Source organism: Numida meleagris, chromosome 3 (genome assembly GCF_002078875.1).
Source record: "Numida meleagris isolate 19003 breed g44 Domestic line chromosome 3, NumMel1.0, whole genome shotgun sequence".
Lineage (NCBI taxonomy): Eukaryota > Metazoa > Chordata > Aves > Galliformes > Numididae > Numida > Numida meleagris.
Window position 1 is genome coordinate 3187695 of NC_034411.1, and position 21325 is coordinate 3209019.

The following is a 21325-nucleotide window of genomic DNA, read 5'->3' on the forward strand; positions in this document are numbered from 1 at the left end:
GTTTTCACTTAGATGGGATTCCTTTGATGGAGAGCCTCATCCCTGGAACCCTCTGTTGGAGTATTTCAACCTTCCTTGAGCCATTGTTTCAAGTGTTTTGAGGTGTGAGATGGTCAATGGTTTTCACTGCCCCCAGAAAGACTTGGGCCATTGTTTTCATGTAATATCTGAGTTGATCTTGAGGGGGATCAAGTATTAGATTCAAAACTTTGATTGAAAGAAACAGCTGAGATTTCTCCAGGCTTAGTGCATTCAGAATGGAGAACAGATCTCAACTGATCTAACTTGAGGAAGTCTGCTTCTGAATGTCTCAAAATCTGCTCATCATTCTTAGTGTTAATGTTTTGTGACATTGCTTAATTTGCCAGACAAACTGATGTTCACATTTTCAGTCCAATTACAATGGAGAACCGTATCTATTCCATGTCAGAAGTTCTTACTCATCAGTCAGATCCCTGCCCATTTTTGTGGAAGTCTTCAATTGGAAAAGCCTGATTTCCATCCATCATTGGATCAGTAGATGACCATCTTGCGTTGCAAAAAAGACATAAAAATCACATGTGAAGGGAGTAGAGGGGAAGGGTATAGTCTTATGGCTAAGGTGGTAGTCTGGAGGTCTGATTGTTCAGCTTCTGACTCTGGCACAGGCAATACTTTCTATTCAGTTAGAGTTTTGTTAAAATACAAAAAACAGTAAATGAATTTGTTTGAATGTAACACTATGCGTGGTGGTAACGTGGGGGCAGTCAGGATTTTGATTACAATGGACTTGTGAAGGAACTGTGAAGGTAAGCAGGTTGACAACTGAGGATTTACTCAGCAACAAGAGGAATGCTAGCAAGTCATGCACCACCTGAGCTGCTGTTGAGTCCTCTTTGCTTACTCTCTTCCCAGAAGTGCTGGTGAGTTGCCAGTAAAGATTATATACCCACAGTCTTCCCACTCAGGAGCAGCTCTGTCACAAAGAGTCATGCAATTTGGGTCCAGAAGGGCAGAGGAAGGTGGAAACTGAGCGCTGGCTCTGGCCAGGGCACACAGTGCTGGAACAAGGTGTCTGGAACAGGGTGTCATCTTTCTGCTATCTGTCTGTAGGGTGGAAATGCCAGCTATTAATCCATGTGCTTACCGAACAGATTGATGAAGATTAAAGGCTGACTCCTGGTGTGCCAACAGGGAGCTAGCACTGCATGGTTTGAGGAAAAAAATGGGAAATGCTGCATTTGGGCACTTGTGCAGCTGAGCGTTACTTATTTGACAGAAGAATGTAGAGGTGGTGGCAGGTCACAGAAGTGGTTGCCAAAGCCTATGTGCAGAAGTGCCCTGAATCAGGGGGCACTTTACTTAGTCGGCAGCCTTGAGTCAGCCCTCCTTTTTAGCATGTCCGAATGAAATGTGAGATGTTCTGTCCATTCAGTGAACTTACATACATCTGTTGTATTGTAAGAAATTTCTAATTTGATTACGTTTGCAAAAGAGTGTAAGACTCGGTATTAAAGCAGCTGAGAAAAGGTATGTATGTTTACCTCTCCTTTGAGCTGTGGGTGTAGTATTAAGACCTTAATCCTGGTGTAGTTAGTCACATTTTGCAGAGCTACTGCATCAAATATGCTCTAACTTTTTTGCAGCTGCACTTAATAAGCAAACATCAGCAGAATGTTCATTTTTCTTACAGGATGGCAAACCAGTGAAGAAATGGGTTAATATGAGTCAGGAATTCATAAATCAGCACACGGTGGAACACAAAGGCAAACAAATTTGTAAATACTTCCTTGAAGGGAGATGTATTAAGGTAAATATGCACTGTGTTTTGTAGGCCTAGTACTTTGGTGTGAGGGAGGGGAGAAGATGCACTATTCTTCTTTTTTTCTTCAGCTGATGCAAGGAAAACTTGTAGGTTGAAACCGTGTTTTGACTTCTTCTGTTTTACGTATTTATAGATAAATGCTAACAGAAATGCTTGTGGAAAAATATCCCCTCTGGTACACGCTTAGGATTATAACCAATTCTAACAAGTGATTGCGTTTGCTTGCTAATATATGCAGCAAAAATGTCTTTGATAGTATTACAAACTTACACTGACAATGTATCATATGTAAGTAGGTAACAAATTTTACAAGTATGGATTCTGTAGTTAGTGATTTCTGAATGTATTAGATTATTTCTGTGTTTTGTGCTCCAGTAATTTCGAATCACTGAAGAAATTGCTTAATTACGCTGAATTATTTCTCTCTGCAAAAAGTGAGGTTGTAGTAGTAGTTCCCTTACCAAAGAATTGAAGTCATCTTCCTTCAGCCAGCGAGTGGAAGGCAACAGAAAGAAGAGAATCCTATTCAGAGCAGTCAGCTGTCAAGCAAAAGCCCCGGCAAGGCAGTCTGTTATTGCATTAGAAATTTGCTGTTGCTTCATTTTGAAGCTTTCGCTGCTGTGAAGTTGAATATTCTGCTGTCAGAATAGTTCAGTCAGTTACAAATCACACTCCATGCTTCTCGAACAAGTGAGTGTGCCGTTTCTATCTAGTGTTTCTGCGTACTTCGTGATAGAACATTTTCTGTTGCTTTTTCGTATTGTGAAAGGAAGGAGGAAAATTAGTATGCTTTTGTTCCCAAACGTAGGGGCAAACTGAAATGAATGCATGTTCTGCTGGCTTTCTGTGTTTTAGTATGTTGTGCTCAGTGAGATGAGTGTTTGCTGCCACCTTCAGTTTTAAGATGAGTAGTTGAAAGAGCACTTAGCGTATTGAAAATAATCACAAAGAATGTACAAAAAAACCTCTAGCAAATTAACCCTCATGTATAACGTGCCAGGATGGAAGGCCTGATGTTGTCTTACATGGAAGAGTCAGACAGTTTGCTTACTGGACTTCATGGTTATCTCACATGTCGTTCAGATAGAGTCAGGTTCACTGATTAAATGCACAATTGTTTATATATGAAGTAATTTCAGTAAGGTATTGGTTTAAATGTCTTTTTAAAGCTAATTGCTCGGTGGAAACAGAGAAGACAACTGGTATCGTAAGACCAGCTTTTCTTCTGTAACCATCCAACGTAGCATTCTTTAGAACCCAGATTCAGGAATCGTTTCTCTATGTCCAGCTTCCCCTGTTGGTGTTTTTGTAGGGGCACACTCACAGTATAATCCTGTGTTGGCAATTATAAAAAGTTTAAATTCAGTGAGGGAGGATGCTTTCCTTTAAATGTGAAATGGAACTACTCAGCATTCCGGACTGATAACGTGTTTCTCTTCTTATTTATAGGGGGAGCAGTGTAAATTTGATCATGATGCAGAGATAGAAAAGAAAAAGGAAATCTGCAAGTTTTACATACAGGGTTATTGCACCAAAGGAGAGAACTGCATTTATTTGCACAATATCCTTTAAAAAAAAAATACTTGAATTCAACCGACTGTTTGTATTTACTCCTAATTCACATAAATGATTTTAAAGGGTGGCTCTTTCTTTTCTTAAGAGTCTATAGCAACTTACGTGTGGATGTACTACAGGAAAACAATTTTTCTGCTCAAATGGGAGGAGAAAATATGATGTGTTTATCCATGTATTTTATATACCCTTATAGCCATGTATTTTTTAATCCCTACTGAGTTTTAGTTTGATTTATTCTTTTTAATCACAGTCAAGTCAAAAATAATGTTAAGGTGACAGTAAGGTAATTATTAGTAGAATGATAAATTAATCTAAAAGGTAAGCTGGTTGTTAGCTTTCAAAATTATTAAGATACTGTTTTGGAAAGATTAAGTATTCCTGAAGAACTGAAGGGTAACTGACAGCTTGGTTTCATACATGTGCCACAGTGCAAACTAATCATTAGCCTTTGTTAGGCATCCTTAACAAGTTGCTTACATGAATTCCCTTGCAAGTTTTACCATACAGGAGCGAAATGTTATCAAGGAGATAAGTGCAAATTTTCTCATGCTCCCCTGACTGCAGAAACAAAAGAGCTGCTGGATAAGGTGAGCAGTTTGTAGTCTGTAAACATGAGCTTTGTTCCCAAAAAGAATGGGGGATACTCCTGGAAATTTCCATGGGGTTCTGGGGAAGTGTGATGCTATGCACAAACAATGCTAAAGCTTCCTTGTTGCTGTTCAGCACTGCAAGTTTGTGACTAGGTTCTGTACAAAAAAATCCCCTTGCCACCAGTTATTTTCCTGCTGTGTTGGATTTGTTTAATTTCACAGCTTTTGTTTCTAATCACAAATTCTTTTTTTGACTCCCTTTCCGTAGAAATCTCTGTGCACTCTGTAACAAGAAGTGTGGCTTTTATGTTGTCTAACTTTATCCAACCCAGAAGTTAGATATCGTCTGGGTGGAGAAAGGAATGAGGTGCCTCTTCTGAATGATTCATGAAGTACTGACCTTTGTGTTAAGTAGTTAAACAGTTAGTATGCAATGGGTCTTATCAGAAAAATGATGCAAATTTAACACTAAAAACATTATGAATTGTAAAGTAAGTCATTTCTGTCACTCAAAATGACTCTGTGAGAGAAATTGTCCATTGCTGACTGTAAAGATAGTTTTCTTCCCGAGTGTGAATTGGTTTCCTACAGAACAAGTAACAGTAGATGTATAGTTTGAGTTTGATGTTAGTATATGTACTAGAATTGTGGGAGGTAATAGTGTGTAAGTGTAAAATGCAAGACTAAATTCTGTTCTGTAAACTGTAAAACTAACAAACTGTTTGCTGTATTACTTCATTCTAGGTTTTGAATAATGAGGAGGAACCACAAAATGAAGATGAGAAGGAACTGGAGGAGCTCAGAAAGCGTGGCATAGTTCCTCTCCCTAAGCCACCACCGGGTGTTGGGCTTCTGCCAACCCCAGCAGAGCAATATCCATTTTCTGAGTCCGATATAGAAAATTACCAAGACCCTTCAGGAGATTATAAGAAAATACCATCTCTCTTTGAAATTGTTGTGAAGCCCACTGTGGATTTAGCACACAAAATTGGAAAAAAGTAGGTTTTTTGCATTTTCTGTAGAATTCTCCTTAGGATGTGGCTACATTAATGCATGAAATGTATTCTTTATTTCCTTCTTTCAGAAGTGTATATTTGCAAGTACATTGCTAAGTTAATTATCTGTCAAGCGTAGGCTACCAGTTATTTACTTAATTAATGCTTTCCTTGAAAGGATTACTTACTGAGCCTCGACCTGTCAGAAAGCTACTCCTTTGGCTCTTGTTTTAACTCCGTGCCTGCCTTGTCTGTCTCTGGTTGCGAGCTGAGCGAAGTTGTCTCCCAGTTCAGTCTCCTTCTAAAAGCTTTTTCTGGTTAGGTCTTGACCAAAGACTTACTGAGATCCAGTAAGTATGAGCAGACATCTGTTAGAGCAAAGAGAGGGAGGAGATAGCTAGCAGACTGTTGACCTGTATAGGTGCAAAATTTGATTCATTACGGTTTTTTTGCTTACAGGCCACCAACCTTCTACAACAGCTCCTCACCACCCAGACCACCCTTTCAGGGGAATGACCCTCATTCTCAGCATATGTATAATCCTGGTTCAAGCCCGGGGCCGGGACCTGGCATGCCACAAGGACATAATGGACCACCAATGCACCCAGGCTCTCCTGGACATCATCCGTGTGGAGGGCCTCAAGGAATGCCTCAGAGCCCTCCTATGCAGGGTGTTCCACCAGGCTTTCTAGGACCGCAGAACCAGAGCGGCATGCCTATGCAAGGACAGCAGGGCGGTCCGCCTCTGACACCGCCGGGTCTTGGTGGATCTTACAATGCCCCCGGAGTTCAAGGACATATGGTGAATATGCCGAGAGATAATCATTGTCCTCCGGGGCCTCAGTACCAGCAGATGCCTGGAGAACGACAGCCGAATATGAATTATGAGCCTATTCAGAACCCAGCTGATTTCTATGACAATTACTATTCTCATCAAGCTGTACATAACTTCCAGCCAGCTAATAACTCTGGTGGTAAGGGCATTTAAGAATTGTTGTTCCTCGGTGCGGTGCTTTGTAGTGGTATAGTGTTAAATCATCATGGCTTCAGTGCTGAGCAGCAGAAAGAATTGTGGAGAGCCACACTCCTTTAAGGTCTTCACTATATATACATTTTCAGCTGATGCTTTCCGGTCATGTAATATGTCACATTAATTTTGCTTTATTGTGTTTTAACTGCTCTGCTGTAAAAGCCTGCGTGGTGTAGCTGCTGACTGCTTTATTTTTTTGTACTGCAGATGGAACATGGCATGGAGAATTTACAGATCACCAGGCTCACCTCATGGCTCAAGAGTCTCATCAAGGTGGAAGTGAGTCAGACTGCATGAGTGGTCATATGGGCCATAAACCAGCCATTAATGTACCAGATTTTCTTCCAGCAATGCAGAAAGCCCTGTATGTAAGACTTAGTCAAAAGCATCAGAGAGATGGAGACTCTGTCAGCAGCCAGGGTCAAAGGGCAATGAGCAAAGAAGAAGGTAAAGTTAATTTTGTTCATGTTCAAAATTTATCTGCTGATCATATGCTATTCTGGAAATCATTTGTTGATTTGAATTTTCATCGTGTTACCATTCGTGGTTATTGTGAGTGTGCTAGTACCAATTCAATGCTTTCAGGTCAAGCAACTTGCCTTTCTTTCCAGCTCGTTCTGGGATTCTAGTATAGGTTTAATATCTGCATTTCAATGCAAAGTGGAAAGATCTGTGGATAGTTGTTACATAGTTTACATTTTTTCTAAAGTTCTGTTGCTGACAAATCAGTAACTTGTTAAAATCCTTGACTGAAAGGATTTTAAAATCCTTGACTGAAAGGTTATTATTTCTAATTAGCAGTACTGCAAATATCTCTTAGATTTTATTGATTTGGTTGTGCCCTTGATCTTTTTTGCACATTTCATTTCTCTAAAGCAGTTGGCTTTTTTCCTCTGCAGTCTTGGAAATTTGCAGTGTTTTAGTGTTTCTATAAGCTATAGCCAATAGAGAACAGTGAAATTGAGGATGAGATTGGACAGCACAGAGTATGTTTGTCCTGTGGCCTGCTCGCTGCTGCACCCTTTTCCATGTCTTCTTGAAGTACTTCTGCCACGTGACTAGGAATGCATCTTCTGTGTCACTAAAAGGCAGTTGCCATATCACATGGTTTCAAGGATGTAGCCAATGTATTTCTGATCCGGAGATGCTGCTCCATTTAAACAAACGAACAAAACCAGAGTGACCTAGAGTAATTACTGTGAGCTGAATGCTTCTCACCACTGCTTTTGAGTTAACTGCTCCTCCCACTTGGAGGACTTTCAGAAAGCAGTGTAAATGGGAAATGATCCTCCTAGCTGCCTCCTTGTGATTGTGTCCTGTCACTCCCTGGCACTGAGTGTTTGTGTGATGCAGCCAGCACTGAGGAAACCATGCATTAGGCTGTGCATTAGGTAGTGCATTACTGTGCATTAGGAAGTGGTGATGTTGGTGGGTTTCATCTTCATTTCTCATTTTACTGAGCCAGAATAGACCACTCATCTCCTTCTGTGAGTATACAAGTTTAGAATATGGATCAAAGCATACAGCTGTGTTGTTTACCTATATTGCACTCCAGTAAATTGGAGGAGACGGTTGAGAATTTAGCCTTTAAATATTCTTACTTTTCCCCATTCTGAATCTTGACCTCTCCCCAAAACCTTCTAATTTGGATTGTAATGAAGCAACAAATGCCACACTTGCAATGTATCTGTTTTTAAGATGACTGTTAAGGCACTATTCTACTTTTCTTTCACCCATCCCACAATGAAGGTCATTTTCATCTACACTAAGATTGTAAGTGTTGTTTTCTTAGTAGTACTGTTAGAAATAATTGTTTGGAAGTAGCTTATTGTCTTAGTTTCAGCTGGGATGGAATTGTTTTCTACAGAGTGTCTGGTACGATGCTATGTTTTGGTTCTAGGAGAAAAACAGTTGTAATAACACACTGATGTTTGTCGCTGCTAAGCAGTGTTGTACAGAGCCAAGGCCATTTGCAGCAAAGGGCCCAAGGAACTGGCAGGGGACAGAAATAGGACAGCTGCCTTACACTGACCAAAGGGATATCCCATACCATGAGACAGCGTGCGGAAGGAGTTCTGAAAGGGGAAGGAATAAGTGAAGGACTGTGTGGTGAAACCACAACAGTTATTTACCAAAATTAACATCGACAGAGAGAAATGTGGAGAGAATGCAGCAGAGTTTGGGAGTATTTCAGCTAACTCAATTTTTTTTTTGTTACTTCAGTTCTTTATTGAAATTGATTTTTGTCATATTGCAGTTATTTTAATACAGTGAATGAGGGCTCGATATCAGATATTATTACTCAATTTCTTTTCACTGAGAAGTTATCTCTTTGTATGAGTAAACATGTTTTATTCCCTAGTGACCATTTGCATCCGTAATCTTTTTTTCTCAGACGACAATGTCAACTGGTACTCCAGTAGTGAAGAGGAAGAGGGGAACAGTGTTAAATCAATACTGAAAACACTGAAGAAGCAGAGCGAAAACTTTAGGAATCAGCAACAGCATTCCACAGAGCAGCACATGCTTGGTATTCCTACTGATCCAAGGCTGGCAAAAGACAAAGGTGCGGGGCCTCAGGCTGCTGACCCAAGGCTTAGGGCCTCGCCGAGATCCAACCCGAGAAAGTCTTCGGAATCCGCAGCCTTGGACCCCAGGCTAAGAGATCCCAGGATGCATAAGGTCAGCGATGGTGGTCATGCCAGCTCGTCTCTCGTGGGAGCAAAGCTAGATCTACACCACCCTCACACGGGTGTAAAAGTCAAGCAAAAAGGGATGGATGATGACGAAGAGGATTCAGAAAGAGAACTGAGAGAACGAGCTTTTCTGATTCCGTTGGAACCTTTGCCCGGTGTAACATTAAGGGATCCCCGATCCCAGCTTAGGCAGTTCAGCCACATTAAAATGGATGTTACCCTGATGAAACCAAACTTTGCTAAGCATATTGTGTGGGCACCCGAAGACTTGCTCCCAATACCTTTGCCTAAGCCCGACCCCGTCTCTTCAATTAATTTACCTCTTCCTCCACTCATCGCTGACCAGAGGCTTAATAAACTGCGGAATCTGAAAAATGAGCCCCACCCAAACGCAATGCCAGCTGACCCGAGACTAGCTGCAAAAGCAAAAAATAACTTAGTGGGCAGGAGCGGCTACTTGGATCAGCCTGCGGATTCTCACGCCAGTAGCTCAAGCAAATTAGGAGATCCTCGATTACAAAAAAACGTTGACCCCCGGCTCCACAGACTGTCGAATGCAGATACGTATCACGGAGTCGCGAAGGAGTCGCACCCTTCCAAGTTTGACCCCCGCCTTGCCAGATCTGCTGCCAGTTCGTCACAGCCCTCGGAAGCTGCCGCCGCTAAAGCTGACCCCGATGCTCTGCCCCCGTACGCGCCCAAGCTGTCGGCGAGCGGCGTCAGGCTGGGGACTTCGGGCTCGTTGCTGAGCGGTATTAGCTTGTATGATCCACGGGATCACAGCTCGTCGTCGGACACAGCTCCGCCTAGTTCCGGAGAGAACGGAGAGAACCAGAAAAAAAGCATTTTGAAAAATTCTGGTAAAAACGAACCCAGCCTGTCGGAAGACGTGTCGCTGCCGAAGCCTGCCTCCAACGTCGAAAAGAATCCCGACGGATCGGCAGAAGCTACTTCAGAGAAAGCAAACAGCAACAGTAAACCTCAGGCTAAACACTCCAGCGCTGCACCCGCAGTGCACAACCTTCCTATCCAAGCTTTATCAGGCTTAATCAGACCGCAGTACAGCGATCCGAGGCAGGTGAGGCAGCCTGGACAGGTCGCTCAGACGCAGGATAGCGATCCGAACGGCGAGTCAGATGACAAGTCATTAAAAGATGTTTTCAAGACTTTCGACCCGACCGCTTCACCGTTTTGTTAGCAATTGATTTTAAGTCTTTTTACTGTTGTGAATATTGCAGTTTTCTGCTGTTTTGTAACTGGTTTACCTCTTTGCTTTATTTATTTTTAAATTATAATTATCAACACTTTTCAGCTGCTAATCTCAGAACCACATGCAGTTATACAGTACGCTATAGTGTTTGCAAAGCTGTGGTATTTTCTATATAATACTTTTCCAATTTCAGGGAGACTAATAATTGACATGTAGGAAAAAAAAAAAAAAAAACAAACCAACAACATGTATCGTGTTAGAGCTGATAAAAGCACTTTCATTGTAAATAAGTCATTAAGAAAGTCCGAAGACCTGTATATGTGTGAGCTGTCTCTTTCATAAACAACATTTAGATATGATTGCCACATTTGTATGATTGTATAGATACAAGCAATATTATGTACATTACTGTGAGAGACACTGTTTGACAAGGATTGTCCGACGCATCAAGCCAAACCTACTAACTTAAGTATACAGAAATGATTTAAAAGGAAAATGTTGATCCTCCTTTTCAGATCCGTCAACGTAAGACATGGGTTTTTATTCACGCAGTCCGTATTCTTAGTGTAAAAGAGACCTATATCACATATTGAGGAGTAAAAATGTCATATCTTTTAAAAGTATTTTATTCTATGCTGTATATAGAAGAAATTGTGAAGTACATAACTAGAAGAAAGTTACTGTTAAAAGTGGAGAATACCTAAGTTGTCTAATACGGAAAAGGTTTTTATTTAATTTTTTTTTTTCCACACATACACAATTCTGATTAGTGCTATAAGTTACATTGTGGTGTTCATGTATTTCAATGTATTTTTGTATTCAGCCGCTTAATTTGTATTGCTTTTTTTGTATTGATGTAACTGCAGTACTTGTATTCATTGTGTCTTTACAACATTTTTAACAAAAAAATTAAAAAGGGTACAGTTAAAGTCTGGTAATGACTGTGGTGTTGACATGCTGCCAGCTAGTTCAGGCTTGGAGAAACAGCAGAGAGGGTGTGTGAAGGACGCAGGTGACGAAGCCTGGTTTTGCAGCCCTCGCCAGTCGGATGGCGGTGGGCTTTTAAACTGTCCTGGCATTGAATCCCAATGGAGGTAGCTGGCTGAGTGGTTCCGAGATCAGACTTCTGATCTGGACGGCGTCGTCATTGTTCCCTGACTACGATCATCATCGCTGCTATGAGAAATGTCATGCATGTTCTTTAATTTTCAGAGATGTTGCATGCCGAGAGCGCAACTGTCCTCAAAGCCTCTCTCGTTTTGCCTTTTGGGTTGCTTTTTATATAGAGGAAATGTAGTTATTCCTAGCTAGCTACATTTAAAATAAAATTTTGCAGTCTGCTCAATTGCTATCTGGTTCCCGCCCACTTGGAATGTTTCTTTGCATTAAGCCTCTTCCTTGGTGGACCTTTTCCTCTCGCTCTCTGTGCGTTGGCCTGGGTAGTGCTGGCGACTGGGATGTGATGGAATTTGTGGCAAATTCGGTGGTTTTGGTTCCTGTGCCTGGCAGACAGGCAGGGATCCAGGCCGGAACGTGAGCTCCCTTGCATTGCTGAGCAGGGCTTGGATGAGCTGAGGGAAGCTGAGTTCTGTGTGCACAAAACACGGCAGGGAAGGTGCTGCTGAAGGCAATAGTGGTTTCAGTTTACTTTCTTAGAGTATAAATTGTACGAATGATATTGTAAATAACACTCAAAATAATTGAGAACTTAGATAACAGAGAAGTAGCCACATCGTGTTTAGATGTGAAAGGTTATTAGACCGTACTTGCAGGATGGACAGCAGCAACCTGGAGTTACTGCTTCTGCAGGGCAGCGAGGACATCATCACCAAATTGAACTCTGACTTCTTTTCAAAGGATGGGGAAAATAAGGGTCGAAGGAAAAATGCTGATACCAGGGGCAAAATGTTCTGCCTTGCAGTTGAGGTAGCTGGAGGATCTCGGGTGGTTTGCTGTTGGTCCAGGTATGGATCCGTTTGGGAGCTGCAGATGGAAATGGGTTGTGTTTTGGTAGGGGCACCCAGAATGCTCGTTTCAAACGCAGGAGATCGACTGCCACGTCAGTACCTTTAATATAATGCAGGGCTCCATCTGGGGCAAGGAGGAGGACAAGGTAAGGAGAAAATGTCATCAGAAAGGGGCTGGCTTGTCCTTGCAACTTACTTTGTGTAACCTTTTTCCTTCCTTCCTTCCATCCATGATCCAGCTGGGCCTGGCCAGCAGCTCCGCGAGGGCATCCGCAGCTGCAGTACCGTGGGCTGCTTCCTCTCTGCCTGTGCTTGCTTGCTTGTTTGTTGCAGATTTCTTCCCTGAGCTCAAGGTTGCACTGGTGCGCCTGCTGCTGCTGCTCTCTCTTGAAATGTGGAGAGGATTCTTCCTACGGTGCAAGTCCTGACCTACCTGTAAGCCAAGGGGAAGGTGTTGGGGGGTGTCTGAGCCCAGCAGAAAGGCAGGAAGGTGCGTGGGGACAGTCCTGTCACACTGAGCTCAGCTGGGACGGATGGCAACCACAGAGCAAATAAAGTCTGATGTGCTGTGAGAAATCATTGTGTCTTTTGCAGGAAAAGCGCTTGCTTCCATCCCTTCCTCCAGCACAGAGCAGCCTTTCCCTCGGACGCTTGCGACTCATTTCTGAGGCTGTGGAGAGCAGTAACAGGAGCAGCCAGTATCGGGGGTCCTGGATGTTCCAGATGCCCGTCGTTGCAAGGTGGGTGAGCATCAGCACTGAATGTTTCACTGTGACTGTGCGCCCTGGAATTCTGGAGAAAAGTCTCACTTCAGGCTGTAGGATCTGCTGAGTCAGGGCCAGCAGGTGTGACAAACTGCTCCTGCCGGCCCTGGGGATTTGGAAGAGTAAGACAACCTCTGCAATTCAGAAGGACTGAGCGTTCCTAGATCAGCACCTGCTGTTGCTGCCCTGTGATAAAAAAAGACTTTTAAGGAGATTTCTAGCTTCTGTATGTAGGGGGGTGTCTGTTAGCGTTGCTCAGTGCTGCTAGATGAGGAGGAGTTTGACAGTGTGCCAAAGAACGGGGCCCTCAGAAAGACCTTGCAGCTCTGAGGCTTTCTGGTGCAGGCAGTGAGCAACACAGTCTGATCCTCTGATCCTACCAGCCACGTTTGCTGCTGTTGCTACAAGTGTGTTCCTGCAGCCTTCTGTTCGCGCCTTGGGTGCTGGAGAGCACAAAAACTGGCGCTTCTCGAAAGATGTAGTGAAGGTACCCCATGAAATGGTGTCTTCCCTGCATCAACATTTGAGAAGCCTCACTGCCTGCCAAAGAGCCCCAGCCACCTCATGTCTTCAAAGTGGGGCAGCTCATCTGCAGCAGAAGTCCCTTCGTGTTTCTGGAGGTGGTTGCCTGTGATGGCGTGTCCTGTAATAGATGTGGGACACCTGGCGGTACTGTCAGTCAGAGGCGACTGTCCTTGCACCATGGCTGTGAGCGTGGGCTCAGCCCTCGCCTGAGTCTTGCGGAGGCCTAATTCATCCCTGTCTGAGTTGAAGCATTGCTTGGCTCTGTGCCACAACAGGTTTTTTCTCCACTCGGTGCAAAAAGCAGCTGCTGCTGCTTCTTGAGAGTCAGGAGCAGGCTGCCGCAAGCCCTGTTGGAAGGAGGCAAATATTTACGTGCTTTAATACGTTAAGATAAATGATACACGTCAGAACGCTGTGACGTCTGTGTGAGCGATGTGATGTTTCTAATAGTTAATGCTTAAAAAATACTTAAAACGCTTAAAAACCTGCTTGCAGAGAGAGAAAAACTAGGCTGTCTCGTCACCTTATTGGCAAGCGGGCCCATCCGTTTTGAAAGGGGAGAAGCTGGGTGGTGAAGGACTTTGTAATTTAGGCAATTGAGATAAAAGAATGGCTCGCCACTTCAGGCTGTCAGCAGATAACCTAGACAATATACCTTAAGCAGCATAGGGAGTGATGTACAGGAGGAGCCTTCCCTTGCTTTTTGCTGATTGTCCATCAGGAAAGATCCTACTCGGAACTGTCTTTTTTCAGAAAGACAGAGTGCTCAGCAGAAGTTGGGCTACACAGGAGATCAAGGCACACAATGCAAAACTGCATCGGCGCAGAGTGCGGTTGTATTTGTGTTTGTTTTCCGAGTGCTTTCAGATAAAGGCTGCTCTCACAAACCATTTACAGGTGGAGCAGTCTGTCGTTGCTGGCAGCTGCAAGGCAAGCTCTTGGGAGTTCTGATCAAAGCCCATCTTGAGACAACGTGAAGGCCAAGATTGACGCGGACCATTCCCAAATAAAGGCTTCCACTGAGATGCTGCTGCTCTCCTCCCCAAATATGAAATGGGAATTGGACCAGCTAACGATGACTTCAAAGCTGGTAGCAGTGACAGAGCAGTTTCAATGCCTGGAAAAACGCAGAGGACGCTTTGGAAGCAAAGCAGAAAGGCATAAAACAGAAGCATCGCAGTGGGAATCTTGACCCCTAGCTATTGATGACAGAGATCCCACAGCAGCCAGCTTCTGCATGCCCACCGCCAGGTGAGGCTGGAGGAGCTCCCCACAGCACAAGCTCACCTTGCAAAACCCATTCAATGTCATCAGCATTAACTTACCTTGATGCATGCTGCCTCGGTTGCCTTCAGAACGTGCCCAGCTGCTTGAAGTAGGTTCTGTGCGTTGCTCACGAGCAGCTCAGAAGAGGACTTGCTCTCTGCAGTGACTGCTTTCACCCTTAAAGACACGTAGAGATATTTTACTGGAAAAGCATGCAAGTGTGCACCCCTCCGTGGCCAGGTACTCCAAAGCCAGAAACGGTGTCCCCTGCACTGCTATAGAAGTGTTCCAGGGGAGACAAGAGGCAAGCAAATGGGAGGAAAGGGCTGCTGCCAGCAAGCAGCAGAAAGACAAGAGCCTGAACTGCAACTGAGCTCTGAGGGCTACACCCACACCCAGCACAGACCACCGTGCATGTCTCTTTGAGCCTCGGGGAGACTCCTTGTTTCCAGCAACTCACCTGGCCACGATGGCGAGCTGGCTGCTGATGGTGTGGGTCTGCTCCGCGGCGCGCAGCAGCTCCGTGGAACATCTCTTGTCCAGGCAGATCTTCGCAACGGCGCGGCCGAACGTAACAAATGCCAACCCGTCAGAAGCAAGTTGCCTGGCGCAGGCAACAAGCTGCTCCTTGCTCTAAAACAAAATGGAAATGTGAGGGGGGAGGAGGAGGAAAAAAAAACAAACCATCTTTCCTGTAAGGTGGGAGCATCCAGAAAGGCCAGGTGTATTCTGAAATGAGGAAAGCACTAGTCACAGGACTCACATCTCCTTTCAGGAAAGTAATTCCTGAAATAACTGATGCAAATGCACCCATTGCCACTCTTAGAAGGATGGGATAACGTGGGTTTTTCAGCAGGCACTGGGCATTTGGGTACCTTTCCTAGAAGGCATCTTTGTACCTATAAAAGTGATGGGGTGGAGGGGGTGAGAAACTCCATACCGTGATGGGGCCCTTCTTCCTCAGGAACTGAGTCATGTGAAGCATCCTTAGTGCCATGTCCTTGGTGATCTGGGGCATCCTGCTGGGACCTCCCTGCATTCTGATACTGTCTTCTCTCTCCTGCTTCCCAGGGCTGCTTGCAAAGAAGGTACTGAGAGGACCGTTCTCTCGCTGTCAAGACAACAACTGAATAGATTTTAAAGTCTGGAGAACGCAGATGCATCAGCGTTGAGGAGTTTCTGCCTGCATGTTTCTGAAGCAATTTGTGGTGAATAAAGAGGTGGGACAGCTGCCTGTAACCTTGCTGAGTCTGCTCTGCCTTCCTGAACAGTCTTTCTCTCCCCTGTCTTCACCCACAGTGGGATTACTAAGTCCAAATGCCCCATGCTATCATCTCCTGGAGCTGTCTCCAAACAGGCAGTAACTGTTGTGTAAGCTGGCGGTGCCCATAGTTGAGAAGTGCAACCCAGTCCTCTAAACTGCTCTGCAGAGGGATGTGGATCGTGTTACTGAAGCCTTTGCTGGCTCCTGGCAGCTGACAGCAGCTGTGGGAGCAGGGTGGCTGCTCCTCCTGCCACCCTGAGGAAGGCTTGCCGAGAGGTGAGGAGCTGAGCAGAGAGAGGCAGTATTTTAGGGAAAGGAAGGGCAGTGCAACCCCCTGCTCCTTAGGAACGGTGTTTTGGAGATGGATTTATTTACGCAAAGGTCTCTATCAGATGAGATATCCAGAGCTCAGTTGAATGGGGCACCCAGCAGCTTGATCTAACATGGAAATTGGCTCTGCCTTGGGCAGGGCTTGGACTGTGGATTTCCAGGAGATCTCTCCTAACCTCAGTTATCCTCGTACTCAGCAGTGTTCATCACACTGCACTAAAAGTTAACGGGGGAAAAATTACCGTACCATTTCACGTGCCTCTCTGACAGCTCTGCTTGCTTGTCCGCTCCCGCTCTGCCAAGTTTCTGCTGACTTAGTGGGCCTCAGAGCATGAAGCTGTCGGGCTGGGGAGAGCTTGGCTGTGCTGCTGCACTGCCCTGGGGAGCACTGGTCCCCCACGTTTTGCAGGTGTTGTCTCATGAGCTCCAGGATGTGTCCATTGATGCCCTGGACAGCCTGAAGCTGCGTGGCAAGGTAGTGTGCTTTAGCTGACCAGTACCAGACAATGATGTCTAGGTGGAGATGCCTTTTGTCCTGGTGGCTTTGGAAGAGCTGGCTGGCGCTGCCCACTGCATCAGATGTGAGCACCAGGAGGTGGTCTGCAACAGAGAGCAGGTCTGCCTGCGACTGCAGTTGAGCGGTGGTCTCCAGGACATCTTGGAGGGTGGTTTTGACCCACTGAACGTTGGCCATTAGCCGACTTGCCTTCTCTTTAAAAGCTTTTTGGCTCATCTCCCTGCACTCCTCGGGGAGGGGAGACAGGGCTGGTCCAACCACATCTCGAATGACTTGTAGATGTTCAGTGTTGGCTTTCTCCAGGTGGAGCAATAATGCCTTGGCCCTGAGGGCCAAGTCTCTCTGCAGGAGCTCAAAGCGAACGTACAAGCTGGCAGTAGGCAGCGGGGAGACCAAGAGTGTATTGGAGGCATCCAGCAGTGCTTCCATTAGCACGTTTATCTCTTCCCTGAGGGCGAGGATTTCACTGCGACTGCAGTCCTCAGGGCAAGTGAAGTAAGAGAGCTGGGCAGCTTCCTGCAGCCTCAGGGAGTTCTCAGACACAGCAGCCAAGAGGCTCTGCGAACAAAGCTTGTTCTTCATGGCACTTCTTAGCTCCCTCAGGAACAGGATGTCTTTGCCTATGAACTGATCCACAGCACCCAGGAGCACGTGCATGCTGATAGCCCACTGGACACAGCGCAGCTCCAGGATGGCCTCTCCCAGCTTGCAGGAGCCCTTGAAGGACATTGCTTTCTCAAGTAACACTTTGGTGTTCATCTGAGCGTGTGAAAATTTGGCTTGGACTTGTAGAAAATTCTCCCATACGCCAGGACAAATGGGATATTGCTTACTACAGGCCATGCTCGCAATGTCCTCTGCTAACTGAACCGCTCCTGCTAAGCCCATCATGGTCTCATCCAAAGCCTGCTTGCCGCTCATAAAGTCAGCAGCCAAGATAAAGCCCAGTACTTGTTGAGACAGACTGTACCAAGAGCCTGCCACGGCTGCCAGGCACTCTTTGGTCTCACAGATGGTTTCTGAGAGAGTGAGTGCCATTTGGAGAAGTCTGCCTTGACGCTGGAGCTGCCCTGGGGCTATTTCCCTGGCCAAGCTAATGACACACTGTGTCAGTAAGATCATCTTCTGGTACTGCCCCAGCATCTCCATCAGGGGAGAGGCAGCAACAGGCAGCGCTTCCTTTGCTGCATTGACACAGCAGTTAGAGAGTTCGAGCAAGGCGGAGCAAGCGGCGTTCACAGCCGCTGTATCATGGGCTCTTGTTGCTTCTAGGAGTGCTGTAATGACAGGCTGCATTTCTCCTTTCCTTGGAGCAACATCTGGGTGTGAGTTACCTGCTTGTGGAGACGGATGACTTAAGACATCATCTTGCAATTGAGCTTGACTGGTAACGTTTTTTAACCCAGCGTAGGGTGAGCTGAGTTCAAGCTCCTTTGCAACATCAGTGCTCCGTACTTGTTCCCGGAGAGGGCTGAGGATATCTGGGTGGTTGGACCCATCCAGCCCATCCCGAACACGGTGAGCAGAATCCATCAGGCAGCTCACTGTCTTTGAAAAGGCATCCCTAGTTTGGAGGCAGGAGCGTCTCTCCAGGCAAAGGGCCGTGGCTGCTTTCAGCTCAAGAACAGACTTGGCCAGCTGTTCAACCCAGACCAGCAAGCCATTCCTGAAAATGGGGTCTGTGGCTCTATCCACGTACCTGGCAGCAGCTTCAGCGACCCAGTGAGCCCAACTGGTGAGGCTAGTGGCATGCCAGGAGAGCCTTTCGGGGTCCTCACTTTGTAGGGCCTCGTCACAGCACTCCTTGTGCTTGGCCATTTCCTGGATGGACAGCTTCAGGAATTCATGCATGCTGACTGTCTCCTCGAAACACTGCGAGAGGCTTTCTGTTGTTCCAGCCCACGCGTGGTACAAGGACTGCAGCTGCTGAGCAGTGCTCGTATGGGCTGGATTTCTGCTCATTTCTGTGAGCACTGGAGGGAGACTGGCAAGGAGGCTCTTTAAGTACTCTACCCAGTCTTGGATTTCTCTGGCAGTTTGGGTTTTGGTGCACCTGGCCAGGACAAAGCCTGCCACTCTGAGCATCTGCTGGGCATGTGTGAAAAAGGTGGCAGTGAGAGGCTGAAGCTTCTTCAGTAATGCTCCCTGCCCTGCTGGAAAACACCCTGTCCCTGCAAGGGTAAGCGCTTCTTCTACTAACTGCCTCAAGGGCTCCTTGGCTTCGGAGAAGGTGTCGAGGATTTGGTTCAGAGTAGCTTTGAGCACGGCCTGGTCAAGGTTCTCCACCTCCTTTCCCATGGTGTGACATTTCTCCTTCAGGCTGCTCTCTCCCAAGCTTGGCCCTGTCCGTCCCTCCTGCTGACTTACGTGGCAGCAAATGCTTTTTCTGAGCCGCAGGAGAACCCAGCAACGTTTTACCAGCTCCTGCTTCAGATCTGGCCTGCACGTCTCTGCTAGCAGCATGCAGTAGAAAACTACTGCTTCCACGTGAGCGCTGAACTCGCTGTCGGAGAGATGCACTGGGTCTGGGCGGCAGAGGAGAGCCAGCAGCCTATGCACGTGCTGGGAGAAGGTCCCGTGTCCGTCCTGGAGCTCCTTGCTGCCTGTGCTGTCGACAAGCAAGGAAACAAGCTCTTGGACGGTCCTCTCCATCAGCTGGAAAGCATAGCTTTGGGAGAAGTTGTCTTGTTGAGCCCAGGAGCGCTTAAGGTGGCCGTGCTTGGCTGCATGGAGCAAAGGAACGCGCTTCTGAAGGAGCTGCAAAGTCTGGGCCAAGCTGGTCCGTCGAGGAGAGTCTTGGAGTTCCTCGAGGTGCTTTGCTGTCAGATTGCTCAGCAGAAGCAAGGCCTCGGAGAAGTCCCGGAAAGCAGCCAGCAGTCCTGGCATGTCCCTTGCATCCCGCAGCGTGCCCAGGCACTCCAACAGCCAGCTGGCAGCCTGCGTGATCCGCCTTGCCCCAGCAGCACCTTCGATCCGAAGGATCTAGCACAGCAGAAGGTACAGTCAGTGCGGCTAAGGTTACGCATTGCTGTTGCATCCCTCTGGAAATGATACTGTATCTGCTGCTGGGAAGAAAAGAGGTGCGTTTTGCCCAGCAGGCCCGCCCTAGTGAGCACACAGGGAATCCTAGCATTATTAAGGTTGGAAGAGACCACTAGGATCATCCAGTCCAACCCCAGCCCACCCTACCGTGCCCGTTGCTCATGTCCCTCAGTGTCACATCCCCACGGCTCTGAACACCTCCAGGGACGGTGACCACACCACTCCCTGGGCAGCCTGTGCCAGTGCCTCACCGCTCTGTCTCAGAAGGAATTGTTCCTAACACCCAACCTGAACCACAACCTGGTGCAACTTGAGGCCATCCCCTCTCGTCCTATTGAAGAAACAACTGCTGCTCCAACTAGAGCTCCCCCAGCCCCTGTCCCAGCAGAGGGGACATCTCATCCCTCCCCACCTCTCTCTTCAGCACCGTCCCCTCTGGTGTTACCTTCACGGTCTCTGTTAGGACGCCCTTCGCTGCCGCAGCCAGCACCTCCCTGTGCCCAGGGCTGTCTGGCTGTCCCCGCAGCTGGCGGGCTGCCTGCAGCACGTGCCTCCCTGCCAGCACAAGGGACTCGGCCGTGAGCCGTGTCTCCTCCTGGTACACCTTGTCACCGGACTGCTCGGCCAACCTGGAAGAAAAGCCATGGGGTTCAGCTCGTCCCCATCCCACAAGTACCACCCACCACCCAGCAAAATCACCTTCTGGCGGCAGAAGCGAGTTCGTCGGTGGCTTTGGCTAATTCTTCTGCGTTCTCCTCTAGGTTGGGTAAGGTCTGACACATTCCATCTTCCTGTTCCAGGGCGAGGATTAGATGGCAGAGCTCTGCGGCCATGGGGCAGAGGATCCTCTGGACAGCTCTGCTTTCTGTCGGAATTCCGAGATCACAGAGATAAACAGGTTCCATTGTGTCCCACCTGGAGAAAAAAGGAAATAAAACCCGGGATGGTTCGGGATCCTTTGCAGTGTGCGTTGGTGATCGATTTCAGCAGCAACCTGGGGCTGGAGGAAACCCCCAATGCCATCAGAGCGTTGAGCGCAGCGCCAGCCTGCAGGAGGGAAGGCGTTGTGCTGCTCAGGCTGCGCGTGTAACCTGGAGCATCCCAGCCCCTCTGTAAGCAGAGCCCGTGTGTGTGTGACAGCTCAGCTCTCAGCAGCTCCCATGGCAGCCGGTGTTACCTGAGCCCGGGCTGCACAAGCGATCACCTGGCCTGGCCCCTTCCCCTCCCCGGCGTTGAGTTCTGCACCTGCAGAGAGCTCCGGATAGCAGCGATCTGAAGCCACGCGGGCAAATTAATGATTTATGAATTAATTCCCCCCGCCGCGGATGCTTTGAAAAACACAGGTCTGAAGGGCACAGGGCCCTCCCCAGCGCATCGCCCGCACCGTCAGCACGTGCAGCCCGGTGCATCGTGGACCGGCACGTCGCGGGGATGGCATCTGGCACACCACGAGGACGCTGGTGCCAAGCTGCTTTGCCAAGGAGAAATTCATCTCTCGTTTGGCGTAGGAGACAGAAAACGGGCAGACTTGCTGCCTCTTCTGGCTTTCCCTGCATCCGTTCGCCGATGGAGGGTAAGCCGCAGGAAAACCCTTCTGCTGGGAGGTCAAGCTTCGGCCCTGCCTCCTGCTGGGCTGCTGCAGGGAACAGCCCTACGACCCGCTGCTCCCTCGCCTTTAGGGTGGGCGTCGTGGCCCGGCTGCGTCCTGCGGGGCGCAGCGCGCGTCCCCCCGCCTGCCTTCTGCGGAGGG

General features: G+C 47.2%; 2 protein-coding genes across 7 annotated transcripts in view; one reads left to right on the forward strand and one right to left on the reverse strand.

Moving 5' to 3' along the window:
• The window catches only part of ZC3H6 (zinc finger CCCH-type containing 6), a 30541-nt gene extending 19712 nt beyond the window's left edge, over positions 1-10829 (forward strand). For both annotated transcript variants that reach the window (XM_021391465.1, XM_021391466.1), the window contains exons 6-12: positions 1673-1789; positions 3254-3365; positions 3857-3966; positions 4714-4967; positions 5424-5938; positions 6202-6441; positions 8390-10829. In XM_021391465.1, coding sequence (XP_021247140.1) covers positions 1673-1789; positions 3254-3365; positions 3857-3966; positions 4714-4967; positions 5424-5938; positions 6202-6441; positions 8390-9888 — 2847 coding nt within the window. In that variant the 3' untranslated portion in view covers positions 9889-10829. The remainder of the gene's footprint in view (positions 1-1672; positions 1790-3253; positions 3366-3856; positions 3967-4713; positions 4968-5423; positions 5939-6201; positions 6442-8389) is intronic.
• On the reverse strand, positions 10805-21161 carry LOC110396117. 5 transcript variants are annotated; one of them, XM_021391461.1, is made up of 8 exons: positions 20960-21161; positions 20275-20490; positions 20021-20204; positions 16264-19515; positions 15363-15533; positions 14883-15055; positions 14482-14599; positions 10805-13503 (listed from the first exon to the last, which is right to left on the reverse strand). In XM_021391461.1, exons 2-8 carry the CDS (start codon positions 20478-20480, stop codon positions 13165-13167), a joined length of 4443 nt encoding a protein of 1480 aa, XP_021247136.1. In that variant the 5' UTR covers positions 20481-20490; positions 20960-21161; the 3' UTR covers positions 10805-13164. The 5 variants fall into 5 exon arrangements, with proteins under 5 accessions (XP_021247136.1, XP_021247135.1, XP_021247137.1 ...); XM_021391460.1 differs by having other exon boundaries at positions 20275-21161; XM_021391462.1 differs by having other exon boundaries at positions 16264-19595; positions 20021-21161.